Here is a 21,701-nt window from a genome sequence, read left to right as displayed (position 1 = left end):
AGGCCCACCTAGGCCCACTGAAGGCTTCACTGCATTAGGGTACACTTCCAGGTGCAGGAACCTTGTTTGGGCTAGCCTACTGGGTCTTAGTCCGCGGTGTCACCCAGGTCAAGCACTTCCCACCAATTCTGCTTGAGAGGGGAATATGTGACTGAGGTCACTGCAGCGTCCTGTTCCGGCAGGTCTGCCTGGTGCCAGAATGTCGTCTGTTGGAGCCTCCTAGTCTATTGAAGGGTCCCCATTCCTCTCATTCACTGCAGGTTGATACAGGGCTCCCCGCCAGCTCTGCTCTCAATTGGCTCACCGATTCCCACTCTCAGAGCTTTCACATCTCTATCCCTGCTTTGCCAATTCAGATGTAGCAGCGGCAACAAGAAATTCAAGCCATGGTTTCCAGAGGCACGGGTTCCAGCTTTGGCACTGAGACTTTAGCTGTTCTAGTCGTAGCACCAGGATTGCATTTCCAGTTGGTTTATCTCAGCTTAGTTCGTTCCTGGGTCAGCAGGGTATATCTCCCCCTGCTTAGGAATCCCCACACCGCACCATTCCTATAATCTAAGCTGACTATCTCAGAGAGCCTCCACAGCTGCTGTTATCTATCTGCCATGTTCTCTGGGTTGGAATGGTTTTATTCTGTTTTGTTTGCTATTATTATGTGTGATGGTATGAACAGCTATTTTGAAGAAACCAAGACATTATGACAGCCATTGCTGATTTATTATCATATTGCTTTGAAGTCCTACCATGCTTTTGTTCTTCTGTTTCCATTGGTTCTATCCTTTTGCATCTTACCAGATTTTAATACGTGTGACAGTATAAACAAATCTTTTAAGGAAAATGAGATATTATAGTAGCCATTGTTCATTTTCTATTATTTGGTTTTGAATGTTCTGTAATACTTTCATTCTCTTGAACGGCTTTATACCATTTTGTTATGTTTGATATTATTGTGTGTGAAGGTATGTCCAAGTATTTAAAAGAAAAGAGACACTATAGTAGCCCTATTAATATTCAGTTGTCTTGTTATAAACTGCTGTGTTGCTTGCATTGTTTTGCTTTGATTTACTCTGTTCTGTTCTCTTTTGTTTTATTCTCTTTAAAATAAAAGATGAATTTCAAACATATCATAAAAGAGAAGTTTTTTTTTCTCTTATAATGCACAAAGTGTAGCTTTCCTTCTTAAAAGAATTTGACAATTTTGACTTACTTGCTATGTTAAAAAATTACACGTCCCTAATAGAAACTCCTAATCCCTGTCACTCTTAAATATTCATAAAATGGTTTAATAACCTTGGAAATAAAAATAAACTAGGATGTATCACAGATCCAGATTTCAAAGTATATTATTAGGCAAAAGTGCTAAAAAGAGTATGGTATAAGCACAAAAACACACCTATGGCCCAATGGAGCAGTGCTGAGGAAATAGGAACAACCTCAAGACCTTTGCCCATCTAATCTTTGACAAAGGGGCAAAAACCATACACTGCAAAAAAGATAGCCTGTTTAACAAACAGTATTGGGAAACTTGTTTATCTACATGCAAAGGGATACATCTAGACCCAAATCTCTCACTTTGTATGAAAATAAAAACAAAATGAGTAAAAAATATCTAAATATAAAAACAGAACTACTTAATATAATGAAAGGCAAAATAAGTAAAACTCTCTAAAATATGAGCATAGGCAAGGATTTTCAGGAGAAAAAAATCTTGATAACACAAAAAATAACACCAAGAGTTAAAGGATGCATTATACCAAATTTAAAGCTTCTGTAGAGCAAAAGAAACAACAATGGATAGTGGAGATAGCCCTATAGAATGAGTAAAATTTTTTTATATGGTACTCCTCACACAAAAGACTTATATTTAGACTTTGTAAAGAACTCAAACACATCAGATAATCCTCAAAAAAACACTCAGTTAAAAAAAATGGGCAACTGAAATGAACACACAGCTCAAAAGAAGAAAAACAAATGGTTAACAGAGGTTTGAAAACAGTATCTTGGGCCATTAGAGAAAGGCAAATCAAAACAACACATAGTTTCCATTATATACCTAAAACCATGTGTATCATTCAAGAACTCAAAAAACAACAAATGCTGGTGAGGTCATAGGGAAAAAGAAACACTTCTATATTGTTGGTGGCAAAGTAAACTAATACAGCCACTGTGGAAATCATTATGGAGATACCTCAAAAAACTAAAAACAGAAATTCCATTTGGCCTACTTATATTTCTTGTAATTATCTTTCCAGAAGAGTTACAGACATCATATCATGCATACCCATGATTATAGCAATAAAACTGTAACAGTAAAAGCTTGAAAATACCCTATATGCCCATTAACATAAATGAGAAGAAAATGCATACATATATAACTAAGCACTACTTAGTCATAAAGAAGGATGAATCTTTTGTAACTTTTATTTTACAGAGAATAAAACCAAGAAAAATAAAACACAATAAATCCAATCAAAACGAAACACTGTGACACAGAACTTCAAAACCAGGTAATAGGAAATCAACAGTGGTTACCATAATGTCTCTTGTCATCTTCCAAGTAGTTACACGTAGTAAAATTCAGACAAAGCAGAAAGGAATAGAACCAATAAAAACAAAACAATTAATTGAATAAAGGATTCAAAACAAGATAACAAAAATCCAAAATGGCTGCCATAATGTATCTTATCTTTGAAATAGCTGTCCATGCCATCAGATATAATAAAATCACACAAGACAAAACAGAGTAAAACTCAGCAACAACAACAACAACAACAAAAAAAAAAAAAAAAAAAAAACCACAATGAAAATGATATAGGATTTCAAAACAAGGTGACAGGGAATTAACAATGGCTACCACCTTCAAAAGGAGAGCCCTGATAGATACTACATTGCATATTGTTATCCTCTGAACAGATGATCAGATTAATAGGTTAGGCTTACAAAGTCAGCGGAACACTAAATATGACAAGCATTAAGTTGTATTTTACCTCAATAGCTATCACCACAGTATGTGTTTCTCCAGATTAGCTGGTTGTTTATGGGCGAGGAGACTGTCTGGTTCACCCCTGACTGGCCCTCTCATGGTGCCAACTCACAGGGAGGACTTGGCTTCTTGTTCTTTTCCCCCAAAGTCTGTGAATGGCGCTGAATCACAGGAAAGAGCTCGTGTCTGGCTCTTCCCCCAGGAGCTGGCACATGATGCCGACTCGCAGAGAAAGCTTGGCAAAAGGACGAATTTGATTCATTCACAGGAAGGTTAATATACCTTGAGTCTACATTGCTAAGTGAAATATGTCAACCAAGAGAGTTAGCTATTACACATTTTTATGTTCTCTTATATGAGAACATAAAAAGATAAGTAAAGAGCATAATAAAAGATAGACGAAAGTAAGTAAGGTACAGAATCTGGGATGGTGAAGATGGGAGAGGCAGAGAGAAGAATGAAAAGAGGTACAAAGGACCATACAAAACCTTAGATTATACACACACACACACACACACACACACACACACACACACACACACATACAATCACATATACATACATATATATGCATATATATATTACATATATAAACATATATTATATATATATAAAGGTGGTGTGACTATTTGTTTAATGTATTTGTTGTAAAATAATTACAAAATTTATATGTTGTTGCCTCCCTGATGTTTAAGGAATTACATTAATTAATAAATTAATCCCACATTAAAGAGAAATATAAAAATGATGGTAAACAAAGTTTTATGAAAACCTCAGCAAGGTGACTCAATCACCAAATTATACTGCCTTGCCAATAGCTAAACCTAACTGAACAATATGAAATAAAACTAAGTGGTTGAAAATTCCCTTAAAATGAGACATAAAGATACATATGTTCTGTTGTATTGTATTATCCCAATATCTATAATTAAAATATAAAAAAGAAGTCTAACTTTTAAAATAAATGGTAATATTACTGTATACATTGATCATCTACTATTTTGTCCTACAACATCCCTGTCTGCTTTCTTTTACCATCATCACCAATATTTCAAGGACAGAATAACTTTGACCTTTCAACTTCACCCTGTGCTGCCTCCCTGTGATAAAACCTGTCTTGAGCCAATTAGGCCACCAAATACTTTTAGGTACAGTGATTGTTTAAGAATGACCAAGCCAAACAAACTAAGCTGGTAAATACAACAATACTTTAAACTGCTTTTGCTTGTTTTGACTTAAGAGAAACCATTACTTTCCACTGAATTTGTTTACAAAATGAGCACCTGTATCCATTGCTACAGAGGCAGTAACACTGCCATCTTCAGAAGCTGCTGAAAAATGGGAACTGCACACAAGGAGGTAAAGCAAAGCAAAGTGATGCAGATAGGATGGTCCTTGATGAAACCGAGAACTAGATCCAATGACATGTGAAAGTTCTACCTCTTTACCTCTTATTACTTGAGCCAAAAACCATTATTACTCTTAATTTTACTGAAGCCAGTTTGTATTGGAGCTTCTTTCATTGGAAAACTAGAATGCTGAATTAGTCATCTGCATACACATATATTTTTTTCATCCACTCACATCTAATGTTTAATTCTAAAAATAACCATACTTGATGTATAGGTGATGTGTAATTTTCATTTGATGAATGGTATTTCATTTGAAACACAACAAAATTGTATGTTAAAAATATCTCAATAGTTTATCTAAAATCATAATGGAAACTAAATGTTAAAAAAAACACATAAAATATTCCTTCAAGCTCAGCTCAGACAGTAAAGAAAAGATGTAACAGAAATAATCAAGTAATAGAGAGCTCACTGAATGTAAGACAAGAGGAGGAAAGTAAATCGAGATTTTCCAAAGAAAAAAAGATGATAGCTCTTAACAAACACAGAAGAAAGAAACATGATTTTAAGGAGGCTACTAGATAGAGGTGATAATTAATGTGATTTGAGACATTTGCTACCTAACCCTCCTAGGACACCTAGCTGGACATGTGTGGTGAACGGTTTTAAATATTACACTTTCATTCATAGCACCCTCAAGAGAAGGAAACATATCTGAAGTCATGTATAATGCTCAGTTGAAGTATTACCAGAATGGTGCTCTAGAATTATTTAGTTCAAGTTCTTTTTACTAATATCTTCCATACAATATTTACAATGATGTGGTAATACAACCCCATTTAATAGATGGGTAAAGTAAATAAATGAAGTAAATAGATGGGTGGAATAAAGCACAAACCAAAATGTCCATAATTATAAAAAATCTATTGTGTAGGAAAATAAATATCTTTGGGTTTTTTCTGACTTAAAAAGAAAATTAAAATATATTACTAATATAGTTAAGGGAGAAAATTTAAATGAGAATGTAGATTGCAAGAATAAAGAGAAAACTGAACTTGACTAAAAGAAAAAAATATAGTAAATTCTCTTTGTTATAAAGAGATAAATTTCAGAATAAGAAAAACCACCTATGAAGTAGCTGGGACACTGGAAGTACAGACATACAAGCAAATATTATTACCAAATTTTGATGAGTGACCTTGAAATAACTTACAAAAAAATTCAGATTGAATTTAAAAATACACAGGTAACATGTAAACTCACAGAAAAATGCTTTGACATATTTAATATAATTCATTTGGCAAATACTATTAGATATAATTTTCCTCTAAACACTAGCTTTTTGAATCTAAAAATGAGACAATATTAAGAGTAGTTAAATTGTTTTCACTTTTTGATTGTATTAAAACTTAATTGCAATCATTACTTTCTGAATTGTTGAGCTCTTCTTCCATCTATGGTAAGAATGTTAACACTAAATATCCTTATGCAATCAAATATATACACTGTTCCACTTGAATTTAAAATTTTAATATTATTGAATATAACATTAAGGAATTTGTTAAATGCTTTCACATGAAATATCAAACATGACCAAATTCTGGGAAACTGTCTTTAGAAGCTTATCTTCTAGTCCAAACACTTGCACCTAGCACTACCCACAATCCACGGTAATCAAGGTGGGAAAGGCACATGTGTGCAGGTATGGATCACTTTGTTTATGGAGTGGCCAATTAAGCAGCTCTGGTAACACTGTGCATCACACTCTTCTACCTACTACCTTAAAGCAGCCATTGAACCATTCTTCCTGGAATATAAGCGGCAGATCTCTTATTTTGATTTACTTGCCATGCATAGAATAAGAAATAATCATAGTTTACATCCTGTGCCAATATATGTTACATTCATTACCATGAATTTAATTCTCTTTGGCTTCTAAAAGGATACAAGTCTATCATTTATTTAATGAAGACCAAATTTAAATTTAAGTGAATCCTTAAAAATTTAAATTACAATATTTAAATATTTTTGGATTTTATAATAGTTTTACTGAACATACACATACTTTCTGGAAAATGTTTCTAAATTGATAGCTTATAAATTTGCATGGTAATGCAACCACAGCCCAGATCAGATATTGCCAGCTCTCCAGAACAGCGGTTCTGCTTTCTTTTAGGAAAAAGTTGCCTCTCCTATGACCCTTATCTATTTAGATGTGAAAAGTATTCAGCTCATAAAAATATTTTAGAGTAAGAAATTCCTTACACAAATACCAACCAACTAGAAATTGATGTTAAAAATTGATTCCATTTCAGACCAATGAAGTCTGTAACTATAAAATACATAATCCAGCAACAGTACATGTATAATCATAACTTGTTAGTCGACTGACCCACTTTCCTAAAATATGGTAACAACTTAAACAACATATCACTCAAATACATGAAGTTATTCGGAAGCAGCAGTGATTTACCAAAACAACACAGGATAGATTGCTTTCAAAAACATTATTTCTGTTTTATCTATATACTAATTCACATTAATCACAAATCATAGTTTCTGTGCAATGTTAATTCTGGTCAGCTATCTAGTTGGTATTACAAGGCCTCAAAAATTAACCAGACAACTTACTGTTTCGAAGGCTCAGGACATTTTGGTTCTTCTCTTTTCTTCATTTCTTTCATTGGTTCCACAGGTGCAAGAACAACCGCAGCACATGAGACTACAGAGTGGTATGAATCCTCTCGGCAAACTGTGGTAAAAAAATTAATTGTAAATGTCAAAATTATTCACTGACTCATTCTCCTTTCCTATTTTTAGTCAAATAGGTGATAATTCAGCTAAAACATTAAGTATCATTGAATTATCTGAATTATCATTTTCCATGCTATCCTTTTATACAATAACTTTATGACCTTGGCTAATTTTTTTCTTTTTCTTTTTTTCTTCAAGTCTTCAGTGGAAAAAGTGTTGAAGATATTTTAAATATTTTAACGAAAGCTTTTTAAAAATGTTTAACAAAAAATGAAAAGTATACAAATTGTGCATGTTTAGTTAAATAAATCTTTACAGAGCACATGTGCTTAATCAGCATAGTAGTGCAGTACTCCTGTACTCCTAAGGCCCTCTACCTCATCACCTACTGAAAGGGCTGAATAATCAATCATCATTATCATTCATATTATCATTAAGTATTTTCACCTATTTTGGGGATAACACTCTCTGTGATGTAGTGTTACATGGGTAACTTAATTTAATGAACGTATACAAGACTAATCCAGACACAGGAACAGTGAATTCATTCTTAACTGTGAATCTCTCTATTGGATATGACAATTACTTACAAAGTAATCAGTAATGAATTTGAGTTATTTCAAGTTTGGGGCTATGGTGATTGTTGTACTTTTTGTCTGGTGTAAAAAGAGTTTTAATTGGAAAAATCTAGAAACTAATTTTTGCTAGGATATACTTATGTGTTTTATACCTACTACAGGAATTTGCAGTCTCAACCACAGTTTAAGTTCCACATTCACATTTATTTTTCAAGATTATTCTTAAAGTTAATATTATATGAATTCCATATTCCTACACAGCAAATTCACAAAAACTTAGTCTAAAAAATAGCACTCATTTATTATCTCACAGTTCTGATGCTCAGAATTCCCAGGGGATGCCCTTGGCTTTTCTGAATAGGGTCTTACAAGGCAAATGGCAAGTTGGCCAACTGACCTTTTTTTTTTTTTTTCCCAAAGAGAATAAAACAAAACAAAATATAACAAAGCATATCAAAACAATAATGTAAGCAACACAGGACTTCAGTCTATCTTCAGCCTCTTTCAAGCAATTTTACCAGCTTTTTATAAACTTGGAATTTCCTGGATATCTCTTTCAATCTGTTTCATGTATTGTAAGTCCTTCTTACATTGTTCACTCAAAGTTTTCATTGTTTTCCTATGCTTCTCTTGTTTATCTGTCTTCTTTAGATATGCTCAGCAATTCTTTCATTATGTTTGTCATTTCTTCTTTTACCTGAGATATTATTCCTGATCTGATTACTTTTATCATCTCATGAAACTGTTTAACTTCAGTTGCTATCTTCTTAGAGATTTCAGATGTGTAACTTCCATTTTCTTCCAAAACCATATCTTCCAGACTTGTTCTGTGTGGGCTGGAGGTCTGAGATTGTCTTTTGATCTTCATGCTGACATTTTCCTGGGTTCCTCCCAACAAGTCAGTTTTAGGATCCCAGGCACTTTCCACATTGGTTGCCCCTCCACAGTGGAGGGGAATGGGTCAGGCACCTGGGATTCTCTCACCCCAGGTACCCATGGAGGTAGCAGGGAATGGGGAAGGCTGCTCCAGACCTATGCAGCTACAGTGGGGCTTTCTCAATGGCCAGTGATGTGTGCTAGTGGGACTACTTCTTCGCTCAGCTTGCATGTCTACACCAGGTCTCCTGCCAACGGTGGCAGGAATACAGGGATGTTTGTCTGATTCTCCCAGAGGGTGATGGCTTACCCAAAGGAAGTAAGGGTCTCCAATGGTGGCCTGCAGGTGCATGGGGCTCACCTGGCTGTGTCTTTCCGCCCATGCTGGCTGCCCACAGGAAGCAAGCTTTCCAGTGATGGCAGATGGCAAATAAAGGCACATCTGGCTGGGTCTCCTTGCCCTTGCTGGCTGCTCACAGGTAGCAAGCTTTCGTATGGCAGTAGCCAGCAAGCAGAGGCGAATCTGGCTGGCTCACCCTACTTACACTGGCTGTTCATCCAGGCTAAGTTTTCATGGAAAGATTCTGTGAAAAGAATCCACTTTCGAACCCATAAGAGTTAACAGAAGAATGTATTTCCTGCCTGTAGCAGGAATAATGTCTCACTGGCTGATGCCAAGGATGATTCTCATCTCCTAAAGACTGCTCACAGACCAGTGGCCTGTGGTCCACCCATCTCAGAATAGACTGCCCCTTACCTTGAAGTTCTTCTGCCCTAAATCTCTCTGGGTTTTGGCCCGCTCAGTATCTCTTTCTGATTAACTCAAAATCAACTGCCTAGTAACTCTGAGTTACTAAAACTTCTGCCATCAATGTAATACAATGATAGTGTTAAATCTTATCATCTTCTCAATGAAGAAATAATAAGAGTTAGTATCAAATATCATCTTAGAATTTAGATATTCCTTAAGGGAACAGTGATATCATATTGCAGCTTTAGATTATATATTCTCAAAAACTAATGAAACAATACAGAGATTTAGGTTTTATTTTAGAAGGTGCTAATATACTCAAAATTCAATTAAATGAGTTAAATAACATCAACCACATAAAATAGTAGTTAAATTTCTGCATGCTATGCTAACTGTAATGGTTTTACTCAAGTACAGACATTAAAGTGTGTAAATGCATAGTTGCTTGCCCAACAAGGGTAAATCCAAATTATATTTCTCTAAGGAAAAAATTCTCTAATGAGAATGACAGTATAGCAAAAAAATTAAAATTGATTCAACAGGAAGCTACAGTTGACTTTAATGGGAAGAACACAAAATAGTTTCCCACCACAATGCAGAAATAGGCAAAAAGTAGAGAAGAGAGCACATGGTATTGAAAGGGAAGACAAAGATACGATGGCAAAATGGAAGTCAGCCCAAGAGTTTGTGAAAAAATTTTAAGAAATGTCCCTGAAAATGTTGGCCAAATTATTAATTTGTTTGTAGGTAGACTCTAAAATATAAAATACTCTTTGGAAAAAAAAAAGCAGAATTTAAAGCAATCTTCTGGCACGCAAGAGACACAAATTAGTGTCTTATATGTGCCAAGGACAAAAGAATATAGTTTCCTCATTGTCTCTTTGATGCCATCCAAGATTAATTTCACTTATATCTGTATTCTTATTAATTTCACTTATATCTGTATTCTTATTTTTAATATTACCATTGGAATAAGCAATTTCTTACAGTTACAATGCTTCTTTTAATTGTAACCAGTGAAGAAATAGGCTCAGAAGAACATTATTGATTTATTACACTGGGACCAAAAATCACTTGCTCACTAAATCTTTAGTAAAATTTCGTATGCCCCAAAAAACATAATTCATGGCAGGACTGTACTGTGAACAACAACAAAAAATCCTCTCCTTCCAAGTTTCTAACGAAGTTCTGACACTATCAGTGAAGGATACTTCTCAAGTATTAGGGCAATATGCTTTTCACTGAATTAAGTGAAAGCATTTATGTAGTCCTCTACATTAAAAATGAAGCTATCTTCTTTGGAAAAAAAAGAAGAGAGACTAGATCAGGAAAAATACCACAAAGAAAACAAGGAGAAATTTGAAAAAGAATATGAGCTTACAAATGTATTTTTGAGTATCCCTTAACTTTTATGATTGAAACATTGGAAAAATTAAATTTGGCTGGAAAAGTATAGAAGCTAACAAAAATTTACCACTGAATGAATGAAAGAGAAGGCCTTTTATTTATTATATGACAAAAGTGACAATGGGTCTGTCTAAAGTTGTCATATAAATGACAGGTTTCTATCAAGAAGAATTTAATACATTTCTCTTTCAAGAATGGTAAGATACAAGAATTAATTTTATAAATGCAAGTTAGGCAAATAAGTAACAGAAAAGTTACAACTTCAAAAAAGTAATGGTATACAAAAGGAGAGTGCACATTTTCTATATAAAGACAATGCCTAAACAATCCTTCACTCTACAACAAAAGAAAACAAGAAATAAAAGAAATCTTAGCAGAATCTCCGCAAGACACAGAATTCCTAAGGATCAGTAAAGTAGTGTTTAATTGTAATAGCTATATTCTGCCAAATAATACACTTCGAAACCCATGTCTGCACTTAAGAAATCAGAAACTTGTATGGCAATGAAGCAAACTACTCTGTTAGCAACTTGAAACATAAATTGCTGTGCTTGCTTTGACAGCAAATATACTAAAACATAAATTGTTAGGTTTTATTTTTACATTTTATCTTCCCATAAATGTATGCATTAATTATGAATTTGTAATTTGTCATTACAAATACCACTAAAGAAGAAAACATATTTCATTACACTAAATCTTCATTATACAAACTAAATAGAAAGCTTATTACAAAAATACCTTTAAATTAGTGAATTTTACATATATGATTTTATTTATTTATTTATTTATTTATTTATTTACTTACTTATTTAGTCTTTTTCTATTTTAACAGTACCAGGGATCAAATTCACGACCACACACTTGCAAGGCAGGCACTTACGCTGCTGAGCTAAATCCCGAGCCCCTACATATTATAAAGTCCTTTTTCTCTCACATTTTTAAAAAAACAATATGGATATTGGTGGGAACCAAAGAATTCTATATGTTAAAATAGTTTTCATTTGATACTATAATCCAAATATTGTAATTTTTTTTTTCAGTTCTCCTTGTGGTCAAGGAAGTTTATATTTGTAATCCTACTGAAACATTATTGGAATTCCAGTGAGTTAATTTTAATCTATCACCTCCAATGCATCCTATGGCAAGAATAAAGATACTAAGATATATTCACAGTTACAGCCAAGGGGTCCTGAGTCCCATTCAGATGAGGATTCACAGGACAAAGGCTTGCTCAAGCACCTCACTAGAATTTATTAATTCATGAAGAAGGGTGTGGCTAGTGGCTCAAGGATGAATGACAGTGAGAGTGGTGGAAATTATAGAAGTCTGTGAGCTAGGCTTAACTTATGAGGCTAGAAAGCATTTCTGCAATATTCTAAGAAAAGGATATGCAGAAAGATAACTCAGTTGGGTTAGTGTTTAAATGTCTAGGAGGCCATTGCTTTAGTTTTTGTTATGTAAACTTTTGTGCCTAGGGAAGTCATAGCCTCTCAACTTGAGGCTCAAACCCAACTGATGTTCTGGAGCTATGTGGCTCTGCTGTCCTGCTGTGCTCAATCATTTACAGGGATATACAAGATGAGGAAACACAAAACTATTGGCTGGCTTCAAAGATTACACATCAGGACTTCAGCTAGTCCTTTTTATGTAGGGCCCTATTTATTCAGAGTCACCTCAAGGGAGAAGGAAATAGCTTAGCCAGCTCTCTACATATCAGAACATGGAGATGGAACCAGGTTTAACTAATGAAGAGGTAACTGCTCTGCATTCAAGGAGAAACATCCAAATGGTCTTCTACAATTTGATATTGTTGACACATTATCTTACAAATTCCTACTTAAGATAAAGAAGATGTAAGTAAGTGTTCCTGTCACAAATAGCTAAATCACTGCTCAACTCTGAAAGGAAATTACACTACAAAATTAATGGAGATAAAGAGACTGATAACTCTTAGTCAATAAAAGCATAATGGAGATAAAGAGACTGATAACTGTTAGTCAATAAAAGCACCTTACTAGGCTATTGATAAATTTATATTTTAAATACATTAGACATTGTTTAGGATGATAAAGTCCATAACTTTCATATTTATCGTGCTATATTAACCAACATTTAGAACACAGAATAAGGTAAATTAATATGGTTTGATAAATATTTTGATCTTTGTAGAAAAAGTAATGAAAATTTTTCTCAACATTAAAGAATACATCATACAAAACACCATGAAATACCAACAAAACAAACAAATGAACAAAAAACAGTGAATTTGGGGGCTGGGGATTTAGCTCAGCAGCATAAGCACCTTGCCTTGTAAGTTTGTAGTCATAAGTTCGATCCCCAGTACTGATTAAAAAAAAAAAAGACAAAAAAACCCCAGTGAATTCCAGTACTTAACGTTGGATAAAATAATCAAAACTCTTAAATTAGTCAAGGACTAATACAGTCATTTTTTCAAAATCCCCCCAAAATTTTTAAATTAATAGATTATTATCTTAGGTGGTTAGAAAAACAAAACAAACTGGCCAAAAGTCAATAGGAAAAAAGGAAATACAATAAAGCAAAAATTCACAGTGGTAAATGACTGTAATCACAGCACTTGTGATGCTGAGGCAGGGAGAATGTGGCAAATTGGAGGCCACCATCGGTTACACACTGAATTCAAAGCCAGCCTACAGTAGACATCAAGACCTCATCTCAAAAAACAAAAATGAAATAATCATAATTTTAATAAATATATAAAGTCAATGAGCAATGCAAAATATTGGCTCCTCAAAAGTCAAATTCATTTGAGAAACTATTAATTTAACAAATGACTCAAAATAAGAACTAAGAAATAAAACATAATTACATTATCTATACTTATGCTTTAAATTGAATTTTAAATTTTAAAATGAATATTATATTCAATGTCATATGATATGCTAAATGTTCAATGACGAGAATTTACGAAGAAAAGAATTTACTGAAATAATTAGTAAAATAATGGCCAATTACTTCAAAATAGATTAAAATATACATAATTATCTCCAATACAAGTTCAAAAATCATTAAGATTTTCCAATATTAAATTTAAGTGTATCTAAATTATTTCTAGAGTTAAATTTCAGGTTATTTGACAACTGAATATTTCATTTAGACCTTAATTATTTTCATATCATTCAAGGTTCTATTTTGTCAACATTTATTAAATATAAAATATATTGCATTATAATGCTTTAAAATTGATTTAATGTTTTAAAGAAATGAAGATGAAAATTCAATAATGAAATAAAATGATTTTGATATAGTAAACTGGAAAAAAGGTATAAAATTTTAAGTTTCAAGTTTTGCATCTATGTTTATTATAAGTCTTGAAAGAAATATTTCAGAGAATAAAGAAATAATGAAGAGCCATTTCATTTAATAGCTACTTCTTCTGGTATAGTAAAAGTCCAAAGACAAAGTCAGATACTAAATTTTAAACCTAGTCATGATTTCTACTCTGCCTTAAGGGTTGTAGATTTCTCAACTGAGTGTCTCTAGATAGTCTGATTTTCCTTGGTTTTTCCTGACATATATAACCAGAAAAAATAAAATACAGTCTTTAAAACAGAAAAGATTAGGCTTCAGCTACAGGCTTCCTCTCCAGAGGGAGAACCACCAGCATCTCCTGAGATTCATGCAATGTTGGAACTTAGGACACTGGGAAACCAAGCAAGCAGCTTGCCTCCCTGGTAAGCCACTGTGGTGTGGCAGGCTGCAGCAGCCCCAGGGGGAGAACCACTAGTGTCTCCTCAGATGCAAGATATGTTGGAACTTAGGACGCTGGGAAACCAAGCAAGTAGCTTGCCTCCCTGGTAAGTGGCTATGGTGTGGCAGGCTGCAGCAGCCCCAGGGAGAGAACCAATAGCATCTCCTCAGATTTGCACCACATTGGAACTTACGACATTGGGAAACCAAGCAAGCAGCTCACCTCCCTGGTAAGCAGCTATAGTGTGGCAGGCTGCAGCAGCCCCAGGGGGAGAACCACCAGCATCTCCTCAGATCCATGCCACATTGGAACATAGGATGCTGGGAAACCAAGCAAGCAGCTTGCCTTCTGGTTAAGCAACAGTGAGCCTACTGGTGCACAGGCTTAGAGTCAAACATCCCACTTCCCCTGCCCTCCTTTAGCAAATGGGAACCAGAGATCTGAGCATCTCTTGGGAGGTGGCCCATATGCAATATAGCAAATCAGGGGGATTTCCTTCTACCATCTTTTTGAAGACAAATATTTTATTACTGTTTTGCTTTTTCTGATTAATGTTACTGTGCTATTCAATATTCTGTTTTGATAAGTTCCATAATGTTGTGTACTTCATTTTATTTTGCTATATATGACTGAAAGAACAACTACTATTGTGAAGATAATGAGATATACTGTGATATCTATTATTGTTATCCCAATAACCTGCTGTGAAGTGCTGTACCAATCTCACTACACTGTCTCAATTGGCTTTGTTTTGTCTTGTTCTATTGTATTTCACTACCTTCAAAATAATAAATTAAAAAAAACAGAAAAGATTAATAGATGTCTGGATTACTAATATTAGTCTCAAAATAGTGAAACTTCTTTGACTTTCTTCCAGAATTTTTTCGTTTTTATTAGTTTATTAAGTACATGTTTGCAATGCATACAATTTATAATCAACTTGGGAGCAGATACATGTGATATAGATATGGATATAATTATTATATATGTGTATGTTTTTTCCTTTATTAAAAAATCCATTCACCTCTTCCCCCTTCTCCAATTCTCCTTTGCCATTTTCATTCTTTTTTATATCATTAATCTTAGCTTATGTTTATGCAAAACTCTTTTTCTGACTTGATTAAATTTTACTTCACTTTCTGAATGACTCCCTTCACTCACTGCCATCAACAAAAAAGTAAAAACTTTGTAGAGGTACCAATGTACTTGGTTTTTCTGAAGTTGTTAAAATGATATTTGTTCCACAGACTCTCATCAAATTAATGTTGTGATATATTACTAAGGGCTTTTAACATTTAACCTCAGTCACTAAATTACAGTGGAAGTTTAAGTCCAGCCAAAATTGTAGGAAGCCTAGATGGAGGTAAGGATGACTGCTGTACTTTCCAAGCTACATAAAATCCTCCTAACTTCTTTTCAGAATGAGCTACAATGCATTCAAAACTATGCCTTTTAGAAAAGGCAGAGAGTGAAACAAATAGAAACTTCAACTTTCTTTATTAATTATATATATAGAAAGTTAGTTCTACAACATATACAAAATATCATTTGTGTCTAAATTTTCAGGAATGCAAATGTATGGAAGAGATGTAATTATTACACAATATAACATAATAATAATATCATAAAGCATGAGCCAGCATCAAGGTACTGCATATGCAAGTAGGCCTGCATTGTCCAGGGGTTGAAAAATCGATGTATTTTTCACTATTACTTCCAGCTACAAATGTAAATAATTGTGAGGCATCAACATACAAATCTATATGCTGGATTTTTTCTGTGTTGTAAATGTATTACATGAAGTGCATGAAATCCCACCATAAGTCTGTGTTGTAGGGAATGGCAGAGAAAGGCTGATTGAAAAATGAAGGCCAACATTTCTTTCGAGACAGATGAGGCCTTTAGTCAAAATAAGGGTTGCTAATTCAGAGCATGTTGGTAAGACCACACATGAAACTACTGAAGAGTCAGCAGTCCATGATCATCTGTTGGTTTAAAAAAAGAAGTATTCAAATCCAAGAAACTGTGATTCAATAATTAAACTATGGAAAAACTGTTTAAAGTGAGAAAAAAACATTTCATTCCACAAGTCTCATTTATTTCTACATAGTTAAAAATTTATCAACACCAAAAATAACCAAACCTTCTAGGGACACTTAGCTATAAATCTGTAAATCTTATGGTCGAATAGAAATCATTTCCAGGTTTAAAACTGAATCGTTTGACTTTTTCATGTAATATTTCAGGAAAATACAAAGCATACACTATTACATGAAAAATTCATCACTTCTTTTATTCTCCAAAATGTTTTCCTCAATATTTGTAATAAACTGAAATACAAAACCGTAAACATTTAAAATTTCACTCCTTGTTCCTCTTTTGTTGTATTGAAGTCATTTCATTCATTACTGAACTTCTATCTTTGCTTTTTAATTAATAAAATCAACCTTAAAACATTGGGATACCAGTAGATTTTATATTTTGATAAATTTGACAAAAATCCCAAAGATTAGGAAAAGAATTTTTCACTTTAACACAAAAACTATACATTCAAATTACTAAACATGCCTGAATACAGTTAACTTACAAATAGTGTACATTTGACACTGTTGCATATAGTGTTTATGTGTTTATATTTGATACATTTAACACATTACTCCAATTCACCATAAGAGTTTACAACTAATGAGAAAACTTGCCTTAAAAGAAAAGACTTTGACTTTATAGAGTTTTTCCATTTCTGTATTTCTTTCAAAGCATCTAATTCTGGGTTACTCCAAAATGCTACAGCATCCTGTCATTCAAAGTGACAGTGTAGGGAAAAAAGATGAAAAACTCAGTGCAAGCATATTCAGAAATAGTTACCCTTGTACTTTAAGTATGTACTCAGTCCATACTTACTCCTTCCCTTTATTAAGGTGAAATATAACTCTCAGTATATTAAAAAAGGGGAAAGATGAATGAAAAAGAATTAGCTAAATAAACAAAGATACTCAGAGTAATTAGGAGGCAATGTGTACTTCAAAAATACTTTATACAACCATATTCTTGAATGATAGCATTATCTTGATTTTTAAAAAGATATGAAGGAATTACACTGAAATTGTTAATATCCTGAGGTTAAAAAAATGATTACTGAAAAAAATACAGAAATGGACATGAAAATAATTATATCCTGGAAACCAGGACAAAAAGCAACAGTAAATTTAGTGAGGCTTATCTCACAAGTCTCAAACTCTGGTCCTTTAGTTGCTGTGTAACAATAATAACCTTTTATCTTGTTATACACATTTTGGACAGTTATCAGGTTTATTATAAATCTGTCTTTGAAACTGCATTTTTAACCCACTTAATCTCATTTTTGCCTCAGCATTGAATAGTTCTGTTCACAAATCTTACATTGTATATTTCTAGAATAAAACTCAAACTTCACCAGTGGCAGAGAAAAATAAAAAAAGATATGAATTCTTTTTTAGGGTTATCCCTTTTATTATTATAACTCAAACACTCTAGTAGGTTTAAAGCAGGGAAAAATGTATCCTTGTAATTTCAAAGGCAAGCTAAAATAGCCCATTACATTCTTCAAACTTTAACAAGGATTTTAAAAGTTCCTCCTAACTGTAGTGTGAGAAATTTATGGATAGTTATTTTATATAAAATATGCAAAAAGTATTATTATATGGGTCTTAAGAATTTGTGTCTACTCCAACATTCATGTGCCAAGGTCCTAACTTGCAACACTACACAGTGTGTGTAGCTGGACAGAAGCACTCAAGTTAAAATAAGGCCATTAGCGGAGGTGACACGTACACAGATACTGCAGTGGGAAGACCACAGGAAAACATTAAAAGAAGCCATGCACAAACTGAGGAGAAAGGCACTTGGAAAATCCAACTTTGCCATACACTAAACTGGAAATTTTAGCTCCAAAATGCCAGAAAATAAATCTATGCAGACAAATATGGCAGTTGATTTTCAGCTGCCAAGTCTATAGTAACTCTGTCACGATGGCCCTACAATGACCATGTTTAGAAAGAGAAATTAAAAATAGATTTTGCTAATAAATAAAAAGATCATGGAGTCAAGTTCTAACTCTTGCCTTCATAAATTTATATTCTTCTTGATACTATGGAAATAGAAAATAATGAAAACAGCAAAATGTATATACACACATGAGTCAATTCACCTAGAGAGAAAAACAGTGGTCTGATAAATGTGCTGAGTTTCACATTTATGTTTCTCATTTCAAATTTAGAAAAATTCCCGGAGCAATCCTTGGAGCAGTTTTGCTATTGCCAGTATAGACAAGTAAGTGTCTGCTCTATCATACAAAACAATACTATATGAATTCTACAAGCAGAAGGTGAAATAATGGTTGTTATCCATTCTGGGAAAATATTCAAAACAAGACCTATATTATTTACATAATACTTAACCTAAGACTGCTATAATCTGATACTGTAGACTTTATGCAAAAAGTAAAAGGTACCTGACATAAAGATGTATCAGAAAATAAGGAATCTGAAAAGAATTCCCATAAATGATAGTCAATATCCTCAAGGGAAGGGTAGTTCAACCAAAATATATTTTATTGTCATTCCTTTCAGATAAATATGTTACAATCATATATTGTTAAGGGACAGGTCCTCCCTGAATTTGTCAAACAAACAAAAATAAAAACTATTGAAAAATGAACATTATAATTTTTTTTTTTTGTCTTTTCCTTTTTATCAGTACCAGGGATCGAACTCACGACTGCCTGCTTTCAAGGCAGGCGCTTATGCTGCTGAGCTAAACCCCCAGCCATTATAATTTTCTAAAAGTAATCTTTTAAAACTTATAGAACAGACTGCGGCCCTGTCAAGGGGAGAACCACCAGCAGCTCCTGAGATCCACGCCTTATTGGAGCTTAGAACGCTAGGAAACCAAGCAAGCAGCTCCCCTCCCTGGTAAGTGGCTGCTGTGTGGCAGACTATGGCCCCTCCAGGGGGAGAACCACCAGTGTCTTCTGAGATCCACACCGTGTTGGAACTTAAGAAGCTAGGGAACCAAGCAGTCAGCCTACCTCCCTGCTAAGCAATAGTGAACCTACTGGTGCATGGCCTAGAGTGCACTACCCCTAACCCCCTTCTCCGGTCTCCCTCCCCATTAGCAAATGGGAACCAGAAATCTGAGCATCTCCTGGGAGGTTGACCATTGTGAATAAGGAGTATTTCCTTCTACCATCTCTTTGAAGGCAAATATTTTTATTACTGTTTTGCTCTATTCTGATTAATGGCAATGCTCTATTCAATATTCTGTTTTGATAAGTTCTATAATGTTCTATATTTCATCTCATTTTGATATATGTGATTGAAAGAACAACTATTATAAAGATAACAATTTACACTGTGATATCTATTACTGATATCCCAGTAACCTGCTGTGAAGTCCTGTAGCAATTTCACTGTACAACCTTAGTTGGCTTTATTCTGTCTTTTTCTGTTGTATTTTACCACTTTGAAAATAAAATTTAAAAAATATTTTTAAAAACTTATAGACCAAAAGATAGTCTCTTTAAATGTAGTAAACAAAATTACTAAATACAATTTTTCTACAGATGTTTTTATTAGAAGAATACCTAATTTTCATTTTTGTCAGCTGTTAAAATCACCTCATTTCTTCACTTATCATTCCAATCATTATTCTTTCACCTTAGGTATTCTGTTTTTTTTAGGTTTTGGCTTGGCTTTATTTTTGTTGCATAGAATTTAGAACCTAATCTAAATAGTTGCCTTACATATTTATTTCACACGTAATTTAGCCAAATTCACAAGACAATATTCAAATATTACTCATTAAGACTACACGGCCCAGGCATGTTCTAAGTTCTGAAGATATAATAATTAACCAAATGCAAAAATCTCTGCCTCTTTCCAGAAGTTTTGCTATTGTATTTTCAATAGACAGAAAGGTAGTAGCTATACTACACAACTTATAGTGAGAACATGTATTTTTGTAATTTTTTTCATTTTCAGAAAGATGCTAAGAAAATTTTCTCTAACATCATTGCACTCTATTTTGTATCATGTTAAATACAATCAGTTAATAATTGATTAAATACACACAGAACAATGACTATTTCTTTCTTGTCAAAATGATACTACAAAGCTATATGTGTATTTTTCTTAATGTAGCTCATTTAATTCAAACATAATACAGAATACTACATGGCAAATCTATCTTCCTCTCTCCCTCTGACTCTCCACTGTCCTTTTCCTCAGGCCTATTTTTGGACTATCTTTTGTACTTCATAACACAAATACTAAAGGAATCATGAGTTGTTGCAGAAATTATGGTAGACTAATTAGTTCTTAGTTCAGCAGTACTAATGGTTCTTAAATTGGTTTCACTTTGTAAATGTATAAGGATCATACAATCAACATAATGTTCATCCTCGATCTTAAGTTAAATTATTCAATTATCCTCTTTAAAAAACTATCCACTTTTAGAATTTTACATAGGAATCACAAATTAAAGAGGAATGTGTAAAATGCAGTTTTGAGACGATTTAAATAACATAAGAAACTAAAGTATATTGCAACTTAATGGTTTGTTTGCTTACTCCTTGATATCATCAGAACAGACTCAGAAATTGTCAAAAACTATGAACTAATTTCTCTCTCACTTCTTCCAACCGACTTATTATGAAGTAACTGAAGGAAGTACAATTGCATAGGCTAATGGGACCAACTTATCAGAGCGTAAATACCAGGACAAGCTCCTGGTATTTCACCACATAGTATTAAAATTCTCAGTTCATAAACGAATGTTATATGTCTTCAGGAACTAACCTTAAGTTATATATGTTGTTAGTTTTCTGAGTAAAATAAAAGCCCACAGAAACAGATAATTCAAATTAGACAAGATACACAGGAACATTCTGTGCATTCAACCAAATGTGACAACTGTAACAGCCCAGCATTCCCAAAGGAGCACCTCAAAAGGAGGACAGAAGGGAACACAAACATCAGCAAACCTGTGTTAACTTCTCTCCTCTAAAGGATTAATCACTTGAAAGGAGACAAACTTTGCATAGCATGCAAACAAATATCTAAATTTTGATGAATACTCTTTTGTAATATAACACTCCTTTTCCTCAAATTCCATTAGCTTCCTGAATGGTAGAGAAGTTTCTACTATTTATGACATTTCAATATCTATAAATTATGTATAATTAAATAAGACAGAAGCATCATTTAAATCCATTTTGAGATAATTACTGTAC

General features: G+C 33.5%; 1 protein-coding gene across 3 annotated transcripts in view; it reads right to left on the bottom strand.

The window, feature by feature from the left end:
• The window catches only part of Ccser1 (coiled-coil serine rich protein 1), a 1,226,082-nt gene that overhangs the window by 969,079 nt on the left and 235,302 nt on the right, over nt 1-21,701 (bottom strand). For all 3 annotated transcript variants that reach the window (XM_063247277.1, XM_063247276.1, XM_063247278.1), the window contains exon 5: nt 6,967-7,087. In XM_063247277.1, coding sequence (XP_063103347.1) covers nt 6,967-7,087 — 121 coding nt within the window. The remainder of the gene's footprint in view (nt 1-6,966; nt 7,088-21,701) is intronic.

The sequence above is a fragment of the Cavia porcellus genome, unplaced genomic scaffold, assembly GCF_034190915.1.
Source record: "Cavia porcellus strain 051 isolate PalLab524CR breed Dunkin Hartley unplaced genomic scaffold, mCavPor4.1 scaffold_4, whole genome shotgun sequence".
Lineage (NCBI taxonomy): Eukaryota > Metazoa > Chordata > Mammalia > Rodentia > Caviidae > Cavia > Cavia porcellus.
This window is presented reverse-complemented; position numbering and strand designations above follow the sequence as displayed.